This window comes from Phyllostomus discolor, chromosome X, assembly GCF_004126475.2.
Source record: "Phyllostomus discolor isolate MPI-MPIP mPhyDis1 chromosome X, mPhyDis1.pri.v3, whole genome shotgun sequence".
In the NCBI taxonomy this organism is placed as follows: Eukaryota; Metazoa; Chordata; class Mammalia; order Chiroptera; family Phyllostomidae; genus Phyllostomus; species Phyllostomus discolor.
Window position 1 is genome coordinate 39,686,491 of NC_050198.1, and position 14,683 is coordinate 39,701,173.

The following is a 14,683-nucleotide window of genomic DNA, read 5'->3' on the forward strand; positions in this document are numbered from 1 at the left end:
CACCGAAACTCAAACTTGAAATAATTTTGTGGTTAATTTATCTATAGAGGTAGGTGTTGAAATATTTAAACAATAAGAAGTTAAGTGTATGTATATGTTAATGAAACATTTTTAATCAATGCTAAGGGGAGGGGTCATTTAATAGTAAAACAACAGTATTTAAATGACATGTTGATGTCTTTGGGGAAATGACAGATTCACAAACTCATGTGTCAGCACTGATAGTTATGCCTTTTTCAGTTGTATTAATGCTGTCAGCCATTTTAATTCATTCGAGAATGCAAAGTCAAGTTGTTGTTAGTAACTTTTATAAGGCACTAGCATAGATTTTCTTCTGAAGTCTTATTTTAATGGGCTCTGTAACCTAGTGAGAAAACAAAAGGATACACGTATAAAGAAGATTTTGTATTCTTTATTCTTTTTTCCCATGAGGAAGAACAATGCAACATTCCATACTTGTGCTTTCCACCTTTGGGGATTATTGATACAGACTTGCTGGGGCCAAAACCTAAAATTAAATCGACTTAATGCTAAAGGTTAGTTGACAGTGTTAGGGAGAAAAAGTCTCCATTGCTACCAGAGGGTTGAAAGCTTGATACACATAACTGTGGAATTGCTGCTACCCACATAACTGTTTAGGATTCATTAACAGAAAAATGTTCTCGCACTTAACGGACAAGCTGATGGTAAACAAGATGTACTGATTTCAACTAGAAATGTGTAAACCACTGCAATGTAGCTAATGTTATACTCATATCACATAACTTTGGTTCAAGTTCTTTCTTCATAATAGCAGGCATTGAAGAGACTTTCGAATATTTGCCAGTTCTTGCCGTTGCTGTTTCAGGAAAGGAAATATTATTTAGGCAACTGTTGTATACATTCCAGCAAACAAAATCCCCCAATGCTCACATCCCTCCTCAGTTCTTAATATGAAGTACACACTACTTACAACATCCGCCACGATTTTCCTTCGCAATTTGGCCATTTCTTGTCTAAATTCTTTTCCTTCATTGGTAGCAAGACAGCTCTGATTCTCCTCAAAGGACTGCACATCCTAAAACAAAAGGCCAAGTTCAGGTATGAACCACCACTTTTCATCTCACATTCTAAACATGTGCAATTAAATCTCAAAACAAACAACTCTTGTTTGTTTGTTTTTAGATTTGAAGAGTGAGTTGATTAATTTATTTATTTAGAGAGAGGGGGAGGGAGGGAGAAAGAGAGGGAGATGTGCCAGAGATACATCGATAGGTTGCCTCTCGCACACCCCCAACCGGTAGCCTGGCCCACAACCCAGGCACGTACCCTGACCGGGAATCCAACCAGCGATCTTTTGGTTTGCAGGCCGGCGCTCGGTCCACTGAGCCACACCAGCCAGGGCAACTAACAACTCTTAATATTCACAGGATGCTCATTATTTATTCCAAATAAAAATACTATAACAAATGCATGTAGATCAAAATAGCCACTTAATTTTTTTTTTAATTTCATAGTTACCATTGGAGAAGTGCAATGGTAGTGCATTTTATTGGAAACAATGGGATAATGAACAGTTAAAGTCAAAGTGGGGCAATGAAAGGCAAAAAAAAAAGAAAAAAGAAAAAAGAAAAAACAACGAGACAAAGACTGATAGTCCCACATCATGAAATACCCTAATTTGAAAAGTTCCTAATAAGCTTTCTAAACACTAGGTAACAATGTTCTCCTAAGTGGCTGATAATCAATATAACACGGTTCCATTGGAGAGAATAAAACGATCTGTAATAGCACCTCTGAAAGTTATGAAAAAGAAACATCTTCTAAATCTTTCCTCTTCATTTAACAAATAGTCATCTAGTGCATCCTATACAAAAAGTACTCTGTTAAGTGCTGTGGGGGAACTTAAAGGAATACACTATCTCTTCCTTATTCCAGTGAGCATAAAAAACACGTAAATAAAAATAATAAAAATAACACCAAAAATTAAAATTGTGTTTAAGTAACAATTAAGGCAACCACATCTTACTGTGACTATGTAGTGAAAAACAAGATTGATTATTATATAGTTGGCATGAGAATGAGATTTCAGGAAGTAAAGGAAAGAAGGAATTAAAAGTGTTCGAGGGAAGCCCTGGCCGGCATGGCTCAGTTGGTTGGAGCATTGTCCCGTAGACCAAAGGGTCGTGGATTTGATTCTCAGTCAGGGCACATACCCAGGTTGTGGGTTTGATCCTCATTCAAGGCACCTACAAGAACGCAACCAATGGATATTCTCTTACTCTCTCTCACATCGATGTTTCCTTCTCATCCTCTGTCTTTCTCTCCATCTCCCCCTTCCTCTCTCTTCTAAAGCAATGAAAAAAATAATCTCCTCGGGTGAGGATAAAAAAAAAAACATTCTTGGGGAGGAGTATAAGCAAGGGAAGTAATGGTGAGTTATTTCAGAGAAAACATCTAATCCGGAGGGGTGGGAGAAAAGAAAGAATGTAAGTATGAAATTACAAAGGGAGTCTTGTTATGGGGCAGATGATGAATACCTGAGAATTTAAAATGGGAAGCTAATGACGGGTTTTCAGGATGGAAGACATACGTTTTGGAGGATGACGTTGCAGAACTGCGAAGAATGGACTGGAGAAGACAGAAATCAAGGTAGGAATTTAACAGTACAAGCCAGGAATGATGAGGTCCTGAACTCGGGCAGCAGCAGTGGGAATTTAAAGAAAGAAATTAAAGTACAATTGCAGCGACATCTCCTCAGGCAGCAGTGACAGCAGCCACTCCTTGAGTTTCGCTATGCTGCGTAAGGATGACAAGAAGAAGAAAGATACTGGAAAGTTGGCCAAGAAAGACAAAGACTCAGTGAACAAATCTGGGGGCCAGGCCAAAAAGAAGCGGCCTGAAGCCAAAGTTCAGGACAAGCTCAATAACCTAGTTTTGTTTGGCCTAGTCTAGGTTATTGTTACATGTGACAAACTCTGGAAGGAACTTCCCAACTAAAAGCTTATCACCCCAGCTTGTTGTCTCTGAGCAACTGAAGCTCCACAGTTCCATGGCCAGGGCAGCCCTTCACGGGCTCCTTGGTGAAGGACTTACTCAGCTAGTTTCAGAGCACAGAGCTCAAGGAATTTACACCAGAAATAGCGAAGGTGCAGATGCCCCAGCTGTTGGTGAAGATGCGTGAACAACAGGTCCCACTGGCTATACATTTTGAAAAATAAAACTTTATTAAATCAGTAAAAAAAAAAAAAGGTACAATCACAGAGGTAAAGATTTCAGGGCCTAGTAGTAACTGGATAGGAAGGATGAGGGACTCTGGAAGAGTCAGAGACAACACTAAAGTTCCACCTCCGAGTGCTGACACTTAGTGATAATCTGTAGAAGAAGTCTCCCTTAGCACTCTATCCAATCTTCACACCAATTAATAACTGGTTCCCAGGGAACATTAGAGCAACGTGTTGTCTACCTGGAAATACTTGCAAGATAGCTGTTTCACAGATATACTTCTAAAGCACTAAGAGAATATTTATTTTAAAACCCCTTACCACTTTACTTAAACCATCTCAAGTAGTTTAGAAGACTGACATAGTAACATGTATGTGAACAAGTTTAATATAAAGAACATCCCATCCAAAAAAGAAGGGGGTATATCCAGGATTCTAAATAACTACGTATCTGTATAAAGCAGAGGATAATGTCATGAGGACAATCTGCTCCTGTGAGAATGAGACAGTAAATGATTCTCAATTCCTAAACTCTTTGCCCTCCTGCGGCTTTTTCATACTGTCATGCATCCAGGCCTTCTCCTGTGATTGGAAGTTTGCATGTAAAGCCATTCTTAGTCACGATAGGAATTCTAACAGCAAATCTGCCATAAGACACTCATATAGTGTACTTGAAAATAAAAGAGGTATTCAGTCATTACAATTGCTACTTCCTATTTTACATAGACCGGTGAGGCAACAGAAGTGAAAGGCATTGGAACCTAATCATAGACTTTTTATGATCCACAATATAGCCATCGCTAATCTCCTGAAGAAATGACCACTGAATACAAAATTATGATTAAAGCATCACCTGAAATCACAGTGTCTCTATTTCTAGGCAATATTCCCATTTTATCACTTCTTGTTTAATAATATCACAAACCTCTTAATAAATCCTACAGAGAAAAATAAAGTTAGCACTCACGTTAAACCGAGAACAGTAAATCCAAATGGAAAATAGCTAAGAATTTAAAATGCATAACCAAAATTTTGTTCCCATAAATTACGAAACAATTTAACTGCTACTTAAAAACAGACATTATGTTTTATGAGAATGTATTGTGTTACCAAATCCAACAGACCTTTAAGAACTGGTCATATACGTTTTTAATTTTTCTCAGTCTCTGGCTCTGAACAGTCCTAGCTTTTTGAAAAAGATCTCGTTGCTTGTGGAACAAAATCTGCAAGTGGAAAAGAAAAAAAGCTGAGGTAAAATGTGGTTAATGTAATAGCTAGCAAAACATAATTCTGCATTCAGTTAAAAGGATTGTTCTTTTAAGTCAGCACTTTCAACAGATTCTGTGTTACCTTTTCTAACACAGTCCAGACATTTGTGCTCACCAGTAAAATACAAAAAACACAATAATAGTATACATCAGTCCTCGAGAAGAAAATTTCCCTCCTTACCCATATTCAAAACACACGTCTTACCAGGACATAGTCATGTCCTGGTAAGGACATACATAGTTATTAAATAATTATACATAGTTATGTATAGTTATTAAATAATTATACATAGTTATTAAATACAATAATTCCTGGTAGCTTCAAAGTCCTCTTATGGCCCTTACAATCAACTCTTCAGCAAAACTAAGTGAAAACTATGCAACGGTCTCACTTAGAATTTAGGTGGAAAAAATTCTTTCCTAACAATATTCAAAGCATATAATAATTATTGGTCATTCAACATCCACACAGATGACTCTTCCAATAACGCAGAACTTTGAGTTCTTTGACCTAATCTCCAGAAACAATTTTGTCTTCTTCCCTAGTTTGGCCATTCACTGACATGTCTGTACCCTAGACTCTGTCATCCCCAACAACTGTAATACCTACATAGTGTGAAGGAGAGCAGCCTTACATAGGAACTGTGTGTCAGGTCATGTCCGGAAAAAATTTAAATGAACTTATTATATATAGGACCTCATTTATCCTCAAAACAAACCTATGATGTAGGGACTCTTATTATGCCCCTTCATAGACGAGGACACTGAGACACGAAGATACGTAATCTGCCCGTGGCGCCACAGCTAGTCACTAATTAGTCAGCCAATCAGAATTGGATCCCAAACATTATTATGGTTCCACGGCCCAGGGTCTTGACCGCTCTATACTATATGCTTTTTCGCTATTTCCTCCAACATTCACCCTCTACTTCCCTATGTTTCTTGCTCATTCCCTTTCCCACTACAGCTCTGTACTTATCAAGAACTAACACCGATTGAATCCAACTCTTTTCAGTGCCTCCTATTGCATCCTATGTCTTCACTTTCCTCCTTCCCGGCTAAATTCCATGGTCGACCATAAACCTACACCCTTGCATGTATTCCTTGTCCCCTTCTCACTCTGTCCATGTGCGTGTATAAACCCCACCCTGAAAAATTCAACCCTCCAGCTGCTCTGCCCCAGCACTGCACGCTAGTCTCAGGATGGACTCGAATCATGATGACACTAGCCCAAGTTGGGCCCATAATGAGGCTTGGCGATGATATTTCCCAAGTCCATTCACTGGCCCCCTCCTAGGAAACATTTCCACTTCTTGTCCTCTGCCCTCAAAAAGCAACACTTCCTCCACTATCCTTCCTCCTCAGTGTGATCAGGTGAGCCCATTAAGAGCGACCCATGCCCCGACCACAGTGACTGGTTCAGGAATGAGCAAACGATCCAAACTGGGTGAGTGATACTCCTCTGGAGGACTTTCTTGCCAAAGATCGTGTCAGTCCACTGGGGCCAGTAACCTGCTGGTGAATCTAGGATTGGAAGTCGAGATTCTGACCCCATGGGGAGAGCCTGAAAGGAGCTGGAGACAGAGCCCACATGACACTGCCCGAGCAACCTTTTCCCAGACACATCCAGATATACCTGGAGCTGAACTCACCTTGCCTTCTTGAAATAACACAAGGCATTTATCTCTTGCACTTTGGCAAATTTCTGTTACTTGGAACTGCAAGAATCTCAACCAAGAGAGGAAATAAAGACCAAGGCCTTTTGAGGGCATGGTGGATGCCTGCACTGCTCTGATTTTCTGTGATCAGGGCCCAACCACATAGCCAGCAATGGGAACAGGACCCTGGCTCAAGTCTACGGGTCTAAGACATGGCCAGGCTCTCTACTGCTGCTTGAGACTTGCTTACAACAAGCTAATTATAAAGCTAAGCCTGATACCGACAATCAGTTTTTCTTCTTCTTTCTTGGTTTTCTGCACATCTCTATTCCACTCCCAAAACAAAGTCAGAAACTGCTCGTAATATCCATGATAAAACTTCAGCCTGTAAAACATAATAATGAGCACTGTCATACTTCATATCGCTAAAAAAGAAGTAAATGCATTCAAAACAAAGGTGATTTGACAAAAATTATACCATACAGGGAGAAGGGAGTAAGAGGAGCCGGAATCTTCTGATGGGAAACAGGAAAATGAAATGCATGATTTACTGCCCTTCGAAGACTATCTGTCCCTAACTGGCTAAGAGGGAAGCTATCTCACATGCCTTTGCTCTTGAAAATGAAGGAAGATTTATTTGTCTTATAAGTTTTCCAGGAAACTGCACTGTTATCTACAAGGGGTTTGGACAGTTTTGTCTTACTAAATAACAGATAGGTTGTGCTATGATAAATAGACTCATTGCAGATGTTATATTCATTTGTCATATAACACTTCCAAACTGGAACATTTCACTTTTTTACCCACTTTGGCACAATAAAGATTTTTGTACACGTGGAGAATAAACCCATCTCAGGTGAATTATTTGCTATATATGATTATTTTTTTTCCCTTCAGTGAACATAGTTAAATAGCGTGATACATTTATCTTTTATGCAGTTAGCACATTCCTGGAATGACTATATATATATATTTTTTTTTCTTTAATAGCAAAAAGACATGATTGTAATGTGAAAGGGGAAAAAGGTCATCTTTTGGGGGGAAAAATCTATTTATTTATTTTTTAGAGAGAAGGGAAGGGAGGGAGAAAGAGAGGGAGAGAAATATTGATTGGTTGCCTCTTGTACATGCCCCGACCGGACCGGACCCGCAACCCAGGCACGTGCCCTGACCAGGAATCCAACTGGCGACCTTTTGGTTTGGGGGAGGACACCCAACCAACAGAGCCACACCAGTCAGGGTGGGAAAAAGGTCATCTTTATTGACCTCTAGATGATACATCTCAAATTCAATTAAGGTGTGTGTGTCTATAGGAATAATGGATTTCTTTTTTGCTTTGAGAAAAAATCGAGCCAAATATATTTTTCAACAGAGACTGCAATGAATAAAAACAATAGAATAAAAACAATAGTATTATTAAGCAATTTGTACCCACGAATACCAAGAAGTGATACAAAGGTTCTGCCTCTGAAAAACCAACATCCTTACCTTTGCTCTTGCTGTTTTTTCACAGCATTCCCAATTTTCTGGTTAATGGCTCTGAGGGCAGCATTGGTTTCTGTTACGAACTGTTTTCTCTTTGAACGAAGAACCTTTTTCAAGTCTCCTGCATTAAACATATATATTTATTTATTTATTAACACGTAATGTTGAAATTATTTTTCCTGCTTGTTCAAGACAGTATGAGCAACAAGATTATTTGCTTCCTTTTTTGCGCTGGGCAAACTTTCCATTACCGGTACCCCAGTTCTAAATTCTATCGCTGTGTAAGCTTTTGTTAGGGTGCCGAAAGACCCAAGGAGCAAAAGTTTCTATTTACCAAAATGCATAAAAAGGGTCTCAAAGACAGCCTTTTATCTCCTCCGGAGGGAACTGCTATAAAGGCTAATTCTTGATACATTCATAACATAGCGCCCAACTCAAAGGGCCCTCTTAGATGGACACTGTTAGATCTTGTTATATAAAATGCACAAAATTACTCCATTTAAAAAGTCTCCAGAAGAGATCAAAATAATTTTTAAATCTGAGAAAATTATTTTTAAAGGTATTCAGAGAAGCTTTTAAATATATTTGACTTAAAGGGGAGGACCATGCCTAGTTTGAGGAAATCAGTAAGTTATCCAAGAACACATTCTAAACATCTGCATGAAGGTTTCATGTAGTTTTCATAAAAAAAAAAAGTGCTCCATTGTGTAAAATTTTTAAGACCTGAAATAATGCTTTCATACGCACATGATTTTATGTTATGGATCTACCATCAATAATTGTTTTCAGTAATCGGAAAGGAGCTACAAGATTACACAAGTAATTTATACACTCAGATTACCATGTATAACTATCAATTTATGAGACAGCTCACCAAACAAGCACCTCGGCACCACCAAATAGAGCAAAGATTTAAAAAAAAAAAATACCTGCTTGCAGGAAAGATCCACATAGAGGACTCAAAAATTAATTCGGACTCTTCATTAAGAGTCTTGTCCTGTAAGCCAGTTGACATAACTGATATCTGACAGAACAATTTAAAACTTTTATGTTTATGGTTCTGATCATACGTCGCTAGCATGCTAGCAAATGTGTCCACTTCAGGGTTTATTCATGTAAATAGAACAATAAAGACCTGTTCTACAGGCTTCAACTTAAACTTCTGCATGGTATATCACTTACTGTGCCACACCAAGTGGAATAGAAATTATTTCACACAAATTCTTCCAAAATCACACAGCTCATCAAATGTACCCATGTAAAACATAAAAGCATCACTCTTACCTCACCACTGGTAGCATAGCACGATTCTCTCCACATCCACAATAAAAAGGGAAACTAAGGAAATCCATGAAGCCAAATCACACTAAATACTTATTGTACCTAAGAACAAGGCATTAAATGACAGTCTCGCGGACCACTGACTAACATTTCCCATTGTAAATGGTATACGATTTGAAACAATTTACTTTCATTACACTATCTCCTCTTATCATACCTTGAAATCTTTCCAGCATACTCCGTAATTCATTCCTGTAAAGAGATTACATTAAGTTTTAGTGATGGGTACCTAAAATGCCATGCTTGTTTTGGAGATAAAAATGCAATTTTTTTTCTTTTTCGGCATCCCCAATTTTCTAGTTAATGACTTTGAGGGCAGCACTGATTTCTGTTACGAATTGTTTTCTCTTTGAACGAAGAACCTTTTTCAAGTCTCCTGCATTAAACATATATATTTATTAACACGTAATGTTGAAATTATTTTTCCTGCTTGTTCAAGACAGTATGAGCAACAAGGTTATTTGCTTCCTTTTTTGCGCTGGGCAAACTTTCCATTACCGGTACCCCAGTTCTAAATTCTATCGCTGTGTAAGCTTTTGTTAGGGTGCCGAAAGACCCAAGGAGCAAAAGTTTCTATTTACCAAAATGCATAAAAAGGGTCTCAAAGACAGCCTTTTATCTCCTCCGGAGGGAACTGCTATAAAGGCTAATTCTTGATACATTCATAACATAGCGCCCAACTCAAAGGACCCTCTTAGATGGACACTGTTAGATCTTGTTATACAAAACACACCGAATTACTCTGTTTAAAAGTCTCCAAAATGCCAGGCCAAGTGTTTCACATACAATTCTTGTTACCTGAGCAGACCTTGGTTTTTCTATGGGGCGAGCAAAAATGTCTGTAAACACATTACCCCATTCCTCTCCCAAAGAATCCTGGATCAAGACTGTCTTCTCCATCATTGTCAATTACTTGACTGCTTTCTGCATCGAAACAGAAAATGGGGAAAATCATTAAATCAATTTAGTAATTTCTTTGGGTAAATTGTTCACGGAGAAATCTCTTCACTGTGGAGCATTTTAGGTTTTTTTGCCACCAAAAGTTTTTAAGGCAGGCCTATGAAAGCAACAGTGAGTGTGCAAGTTAGATGGAAATAGGTCAGGGACCAGGACCATGCTATGAAAACACTGTTGCAAGCCTTTCAGGGTTAATGTCAGAGCCAACCCTGTAGCGCACATCAGCTGTTTTGGACAGGAGGAGCTGCTGTGTCAGCTTCTGTCATCCCGCTTGGCGGTATGAGGTTCAAGTGGGCAACCTGCAGGATGTAAAACTGCCTCCCACACACGTGGGTTTTACTGATTACAACGTCAAGGACTCAGAAGCAGGGACCTGGGGGACACATTCCCAGCCCCCCTCCCTGCGCAGTATCTGCAAAGGCTTCAGAGAGACGGTACCTTTGGGAACCTCCGCCGACTCTCTTCTTCCTTGTCTCCCAGAGTCATAGGTTGCCCTAGCCTGATCCTCCAACAGGGCTTTCAACTCTCTCTTCAGGCTCCTCCTCCCAGATGGTACCATCCCAGCATCTTCTGACAGTGACACCTCTCCTGCACCTGGTGCACGACAACGCACTCTAAAGGAACAAGGACACAGTCAGTGCACGATGCCGAGCAAGAGACCTCCGCGCAGACCAGAGTGTGCGCGTGTCAGTGTGCCTCTTGTCCGACCAGGAGGGAACAGAGCAGGTGGGGACACCCGACCCTCCCCACCCAGGGCTGTGATGGGGAGGGCTGGCATGTGCCCTGGGACATCTGACGTCAGCCCCCTCTGCCAGACTCTTCCCCTATGCCGGGACAGCGGCCATCTCTACCCCTCGGTCCTCACGGGGCAAAGTGCTGGTCGAGGGGCTTGGCCCTGGGCGCAACGAAATTGTCCCTCCCCATGGACAGAGAATAAGCCTTTCTACACCTGTCCTGGGGCAGTCACTTGTCATGGAAAGCCCACCTTCTGAACCCTAGGACCACCTCCGAGGACACAACTATCCTGCCAGGCAGAGGGCCCTGAGGGACGGATTTGGATTCCCACGGCCCCTGTGCACACGCTGGGACCCTCCCAGGACCTGGAGATCCTCACACCTTCTCCTTGTCCTGCCGACCCTGCCCTCAGGGATCTGTCCTTCTGCTCCACCCTGCCAGCCACAGGAGACCCTCGGCAACATCACCTATCACCCAGCACCTGGTTTCTGACCTGTGGATTCTGGTCCCTGAGAGAACATCACTTCAGAGGTTAGCCTCCTTGCCACAGCCCAGACCTCTGGCGTCCCCTGGAAGAAGACCCTGAGAACTTAGCCTCATTGTCCCAGTTCTGGCCACAGGGGTCCCCGAAACAAGGCCCCCAGAGGGTAACCTCATCGCCCGTGCCCAGGCATCTGCCATGCCCACGAACAACCCCCCAGAGCTTAACCTTATTGCTGTAGCCCCGACCTCTGTGTCCCAGGAACAAGCCCCCCAGAGTTTAGCTTCATTGCCCCGGCCCAGGCCTCTGCTATCTCCTGAACCACCCCCAGACCTCAGCCTCATCACCTCAGCCCATCCTTTTGTGTCCCCAGAATGAGACCCTCAGAGGTTAGCCTCATTACCCCTGCCCAGGGCTCTGGGTTCCCCAGGAACAGCCTCCCAGATGCTAACCTCATCACCCCTGCCCTGGCCTCTGGCATCCCAGGAACAAGTCCCCCAGATGTTAGCCTCATAGCCCTGACTCAGGACTCTGACGTGCCCCAGAACAGCCCTCCAGAGATTAGCCTCATCACCCAGGCCCAGACTATTGGCTTCCCCCTAATAATGCGCCCAGAAGTTAACCTCATTTCCCCAGCCCACGCCTCTGGCATCCCAGGAACAAGCCCACCAGAGGTTACCCTCATCGCCCTGGTTCAGACCTCTGGTGTCCCCTGAAACAAGCTCCCTGGGGTTAGTCTCATCATCGTGTCTCAGGCTGCTTGAGCCCCCTGGAACAAGCCCACCAGAGGTTAGCCTCATCATCCCCGGGCCTAGCCTCTGGTGACCCAGGAACAAGTCCACCTGACGTTAGCCTCATCCCCTGGGCCAGAACTCTGCCATGCCCCAGAACAGAACTCAGAGATTAGCCTCAATGCCCTGGCCCAGGCCTATGGCGTCCATGGTACAAGTGCCCCAGAGATTAGCCACATCGTCCCAACTCAGGCCCCTGGTGTCACTGGGAACAGTCCCCCAGAGGTTAGCCACGCTGCCCCTGTACAGGCCTCTACTATGCCTTGGAAGAGCCCCCCAGAGTTTAGCCTCATAACCCTTACCAGGCCTCTGGCATCCTCAGAAACAGCCCCCCAGAGTTTAGCCTCATCACCCCGGCCCAGGCCTCAAGGATCCCTGGAAAAAGTCCCCCACCCCCAGTATTTAGCCTCATCGCCTCGGACCAGAACTCTGGCATCCCCGGGAACAGTCCCCTGAGACGTTACCATGGTCCTGGCCCAGGCCTATGGAGTCTCAGGAACGGGCCCCCCATAGGTTAGACTCATCACCCCAGATCAGGCCTTTGGTGCTTCCGGAACAAACAAAATACAAGCTAACCTCATCACCCCAGACTAGGCCTTTGGCATCCCCAGAACAAGCCCCCAGGAACTTAGCCTCATCACCCTGACCAGACCTCTGGCATTCCCGGGAATAGCCCCCAGAGTTTAGCCCCACTGCCCTGGCCAAGGGCTCTGGCATTCACAGGAAGAGCCCTCCAGAATTTATCCTCATTCCTCAAAGTCAGGCGTCAGGCGCCCCGGGAACAAGCTCCCTCATCCTCCAGGCATTCCCAGGAACAGACCCTCCCCCCCCCCCACCCCCCTCGAGATCAGCCTCATCACGACAGTCCAGGCCTCTTGCGTCCCAAGGAACAAGCCTCCCACCAGTTAGTCTCATCGCCCTGGCCCTAGTCTGTGGTGTCCCCAGTATAAGTCCCCCAGAGGTCAGCCTCATTGTCCCGGCCCAGGACTATGGAGTTTTGGGAACAAGCCTCCCACAGGTTAGACTCATCACCCAAGACCAGGCCTTTGGCGTCCACGGAACAAGCCTCCAAGAAGTTAGCTTCACCGCCCTGGACCAGACCTCTGGCTTCCCTGGGACCAACCACCAGAGGTTACCATCACCCTGGCCCAGGCCTCTGGCATCGCTGGAAACAACCCACCAGGGGTTAGCCCCATTGTCCCGGCCCAGGCCTCTAATGTCCCCCAAAATAAGATCCCCAGAGGGTATCCTCATTGCTCTAGACCAGGTCTCTGGCATCCCCAGAAACAGCCCCCCAGAGGTTAGCCTCATCACGCAACCCAGGACTCCTGCTTCCCCTGGAACAAGACCCCAGAGGTTTGCCTCTTTGACCCAGCCCATGCCTCTGGCCTCCCCCAAAGGAAATATCCCCCAAAGGGTTAGACTCATCAACGCGGTCCAGGCCTCCAGCATCACCCGGAATGGGCCCCCCCTCCACCCTGGGATTGGCCTCATCGCCATGGCTCAGGAAGCTGGTGTGCCTGGGAACAGCCCCCTGGAGATTACCCTCATCACCCCAGCCCAGGCCTCTGGCATCCCCGGAACAAACCTCCAGAGGTTAGCCACATTGCGCAGGTCCAGGCCTCCTGCGACCCAGGGAAAAGGCCCCCCAAAAGTTTGCCTCACCGCCCCAGCCCAGGACTCGGGCCTCCCAGGAAGAAGTCCCCCAGATTTTGCCTCATCTCCCCTGTCCAGACTTCTGGTGTCCCCAGGAACACCACCCACAGGTTAGCCGCATCTTCCCAGCCCCAACCTCCGGCTTCTCCGGGAACAGGCCCCAAGAGGTTGCCCTAAATGCCGTGGTCCATGGAACAAGCCCCCCAGAGGCCAGCCCTCTGCTATCCCCAGGAACAGCCCCCGGGAAATTAGCCCCCACCCCACGGCCCAAGCTTCTGGCGTCCCAAGAACAAGCCCCATCCCACCCCGGGCCCGGCCCAGGCCCCCCGCGGGAACATCACCTCAAATTTAGCCTCATAGCCCTGGTCCCTTGCTTCTGGCACCTGGGAGAACATCGTCTCACAATTGAGACCCATCACCAGGGCTCGGCCTCCGACCTATGCCGAGCCCCGCTCGGAAATACTACCTCACAGGTAGCGGTCGTCGCCCGCGCCCCCCCCGCCCCCCCTCCCCCGCCACGTCTCTCCCCCATTCCCTTTTTCCCTCGAGTCTGAAGAGAACCAGATGGCTGCGCGGCGTCGACAGGCCCGTCTCCCCACTCGCCCGTCCTTCCTGGGAGTCCCTCCGTGAGTCCCCCAACCCACGCACGAGGTCCCTCTGTCTCTCCGTTCCTCTCCCCACGCATACCGTGACCACCCCTCCGCCATCTCCACGAAGGTTCTCTCAGCGCTTTTGGATGGCGGGTAGCCTGTGTGGGAGTGTCACTGATTGGCTGGCACAGTGCGCATGCGGGAGGCGGGGCCTCCGCCGACCCACGCACCCGGAAGGTCTGACCTCGAGCTGCTGGAGCCAGGCTTGGGGACTTCTTGTGCCTCCATCCAAGGACCTGTCACAGGTCTTTTTCCTGGCAAGTCGCAAAAGGATACGGGAGTGTGAAACAACTGCTCAAGCCTCCACCTTCCTGGTGAAGGAGAATTTACCAATTCCTAGTCAGTCTACCTCCTGGTGTCCTTGCCGCCCACCACCTTCTCCTTGCAGAGGAATAGCCCTTCCTCTGAGCGTTCTGTGTAAATCACCCCTTTCCTTTTGCTAGGTGTTAAAAAGTGAA

The 14,683-nt window shown here is 45.2% G+C and overlaps 1 protein-coding gene and 1 pseudogene across 1 annotated transcript; one reads left to right on the forward strand and one right to left on the reverse strand.

Annotated features, from left to right (window-relative positions):
* Positions 1 to 392: 392 nt before the first annotated feature.
* Positions 393 to 14,337, reverse strand: LOC118498458 (synaptonemal complex protein 3-like). The gene is made up of 9 exons (XM_036016560.1): positions 14,263 to 14,337; positions 10,351 to 10,526; positions 9,810 to 9,879; positions 9,113 to 9,147; positions 7,618 to 7,735; positions 6,415 to 6,514; positions 4,328 to 4,426; positions 953 to 1,057; positions 393 to 838 (listed from the first exon to the last, which is right to left on the reverse strand). The coding sequence occupies exons 1-9, from the start codon at positions 14,280 to 14,282 to the stop codon at positions 785 to 787; spliced, it is 777 nt and encodes a 258-aa protein (XP_035872453.1). The 5' UTR covers positions 14,283 to 14,337; the 3' UTR covers positions 393 to 784.
* On the forward strand, positions 2,717 to 3,230 carry LOC114504529 (annotated as a pseudogene).
* Positions 14,338 to 14,683: the final 346 nt, after the last annotated feature.

Bases quoted from the DNA above. Each gene is read 5' to 3' on its own strand.
- LOC118498458 (XM_036016560.1), bottom strand. From the start codon at position 14,282: ATGGCGGAGGGGTGGTCACG. The intron at 9,880-10,350 runs GTACCGTCTCTC...GTTTCGATGCAG, and splicing joins GTCGGCGGAGGTTCCCAAAG to AAAGCAGTCAAGTAATTGAC. The intron at 4,427-6,414 runs GTCGGTATCAGG...TTCCACTTGCAG, and splicing joins AAGAAGAAGAAAAACTGATT to ATTTTGTTCCACAAGCAACG.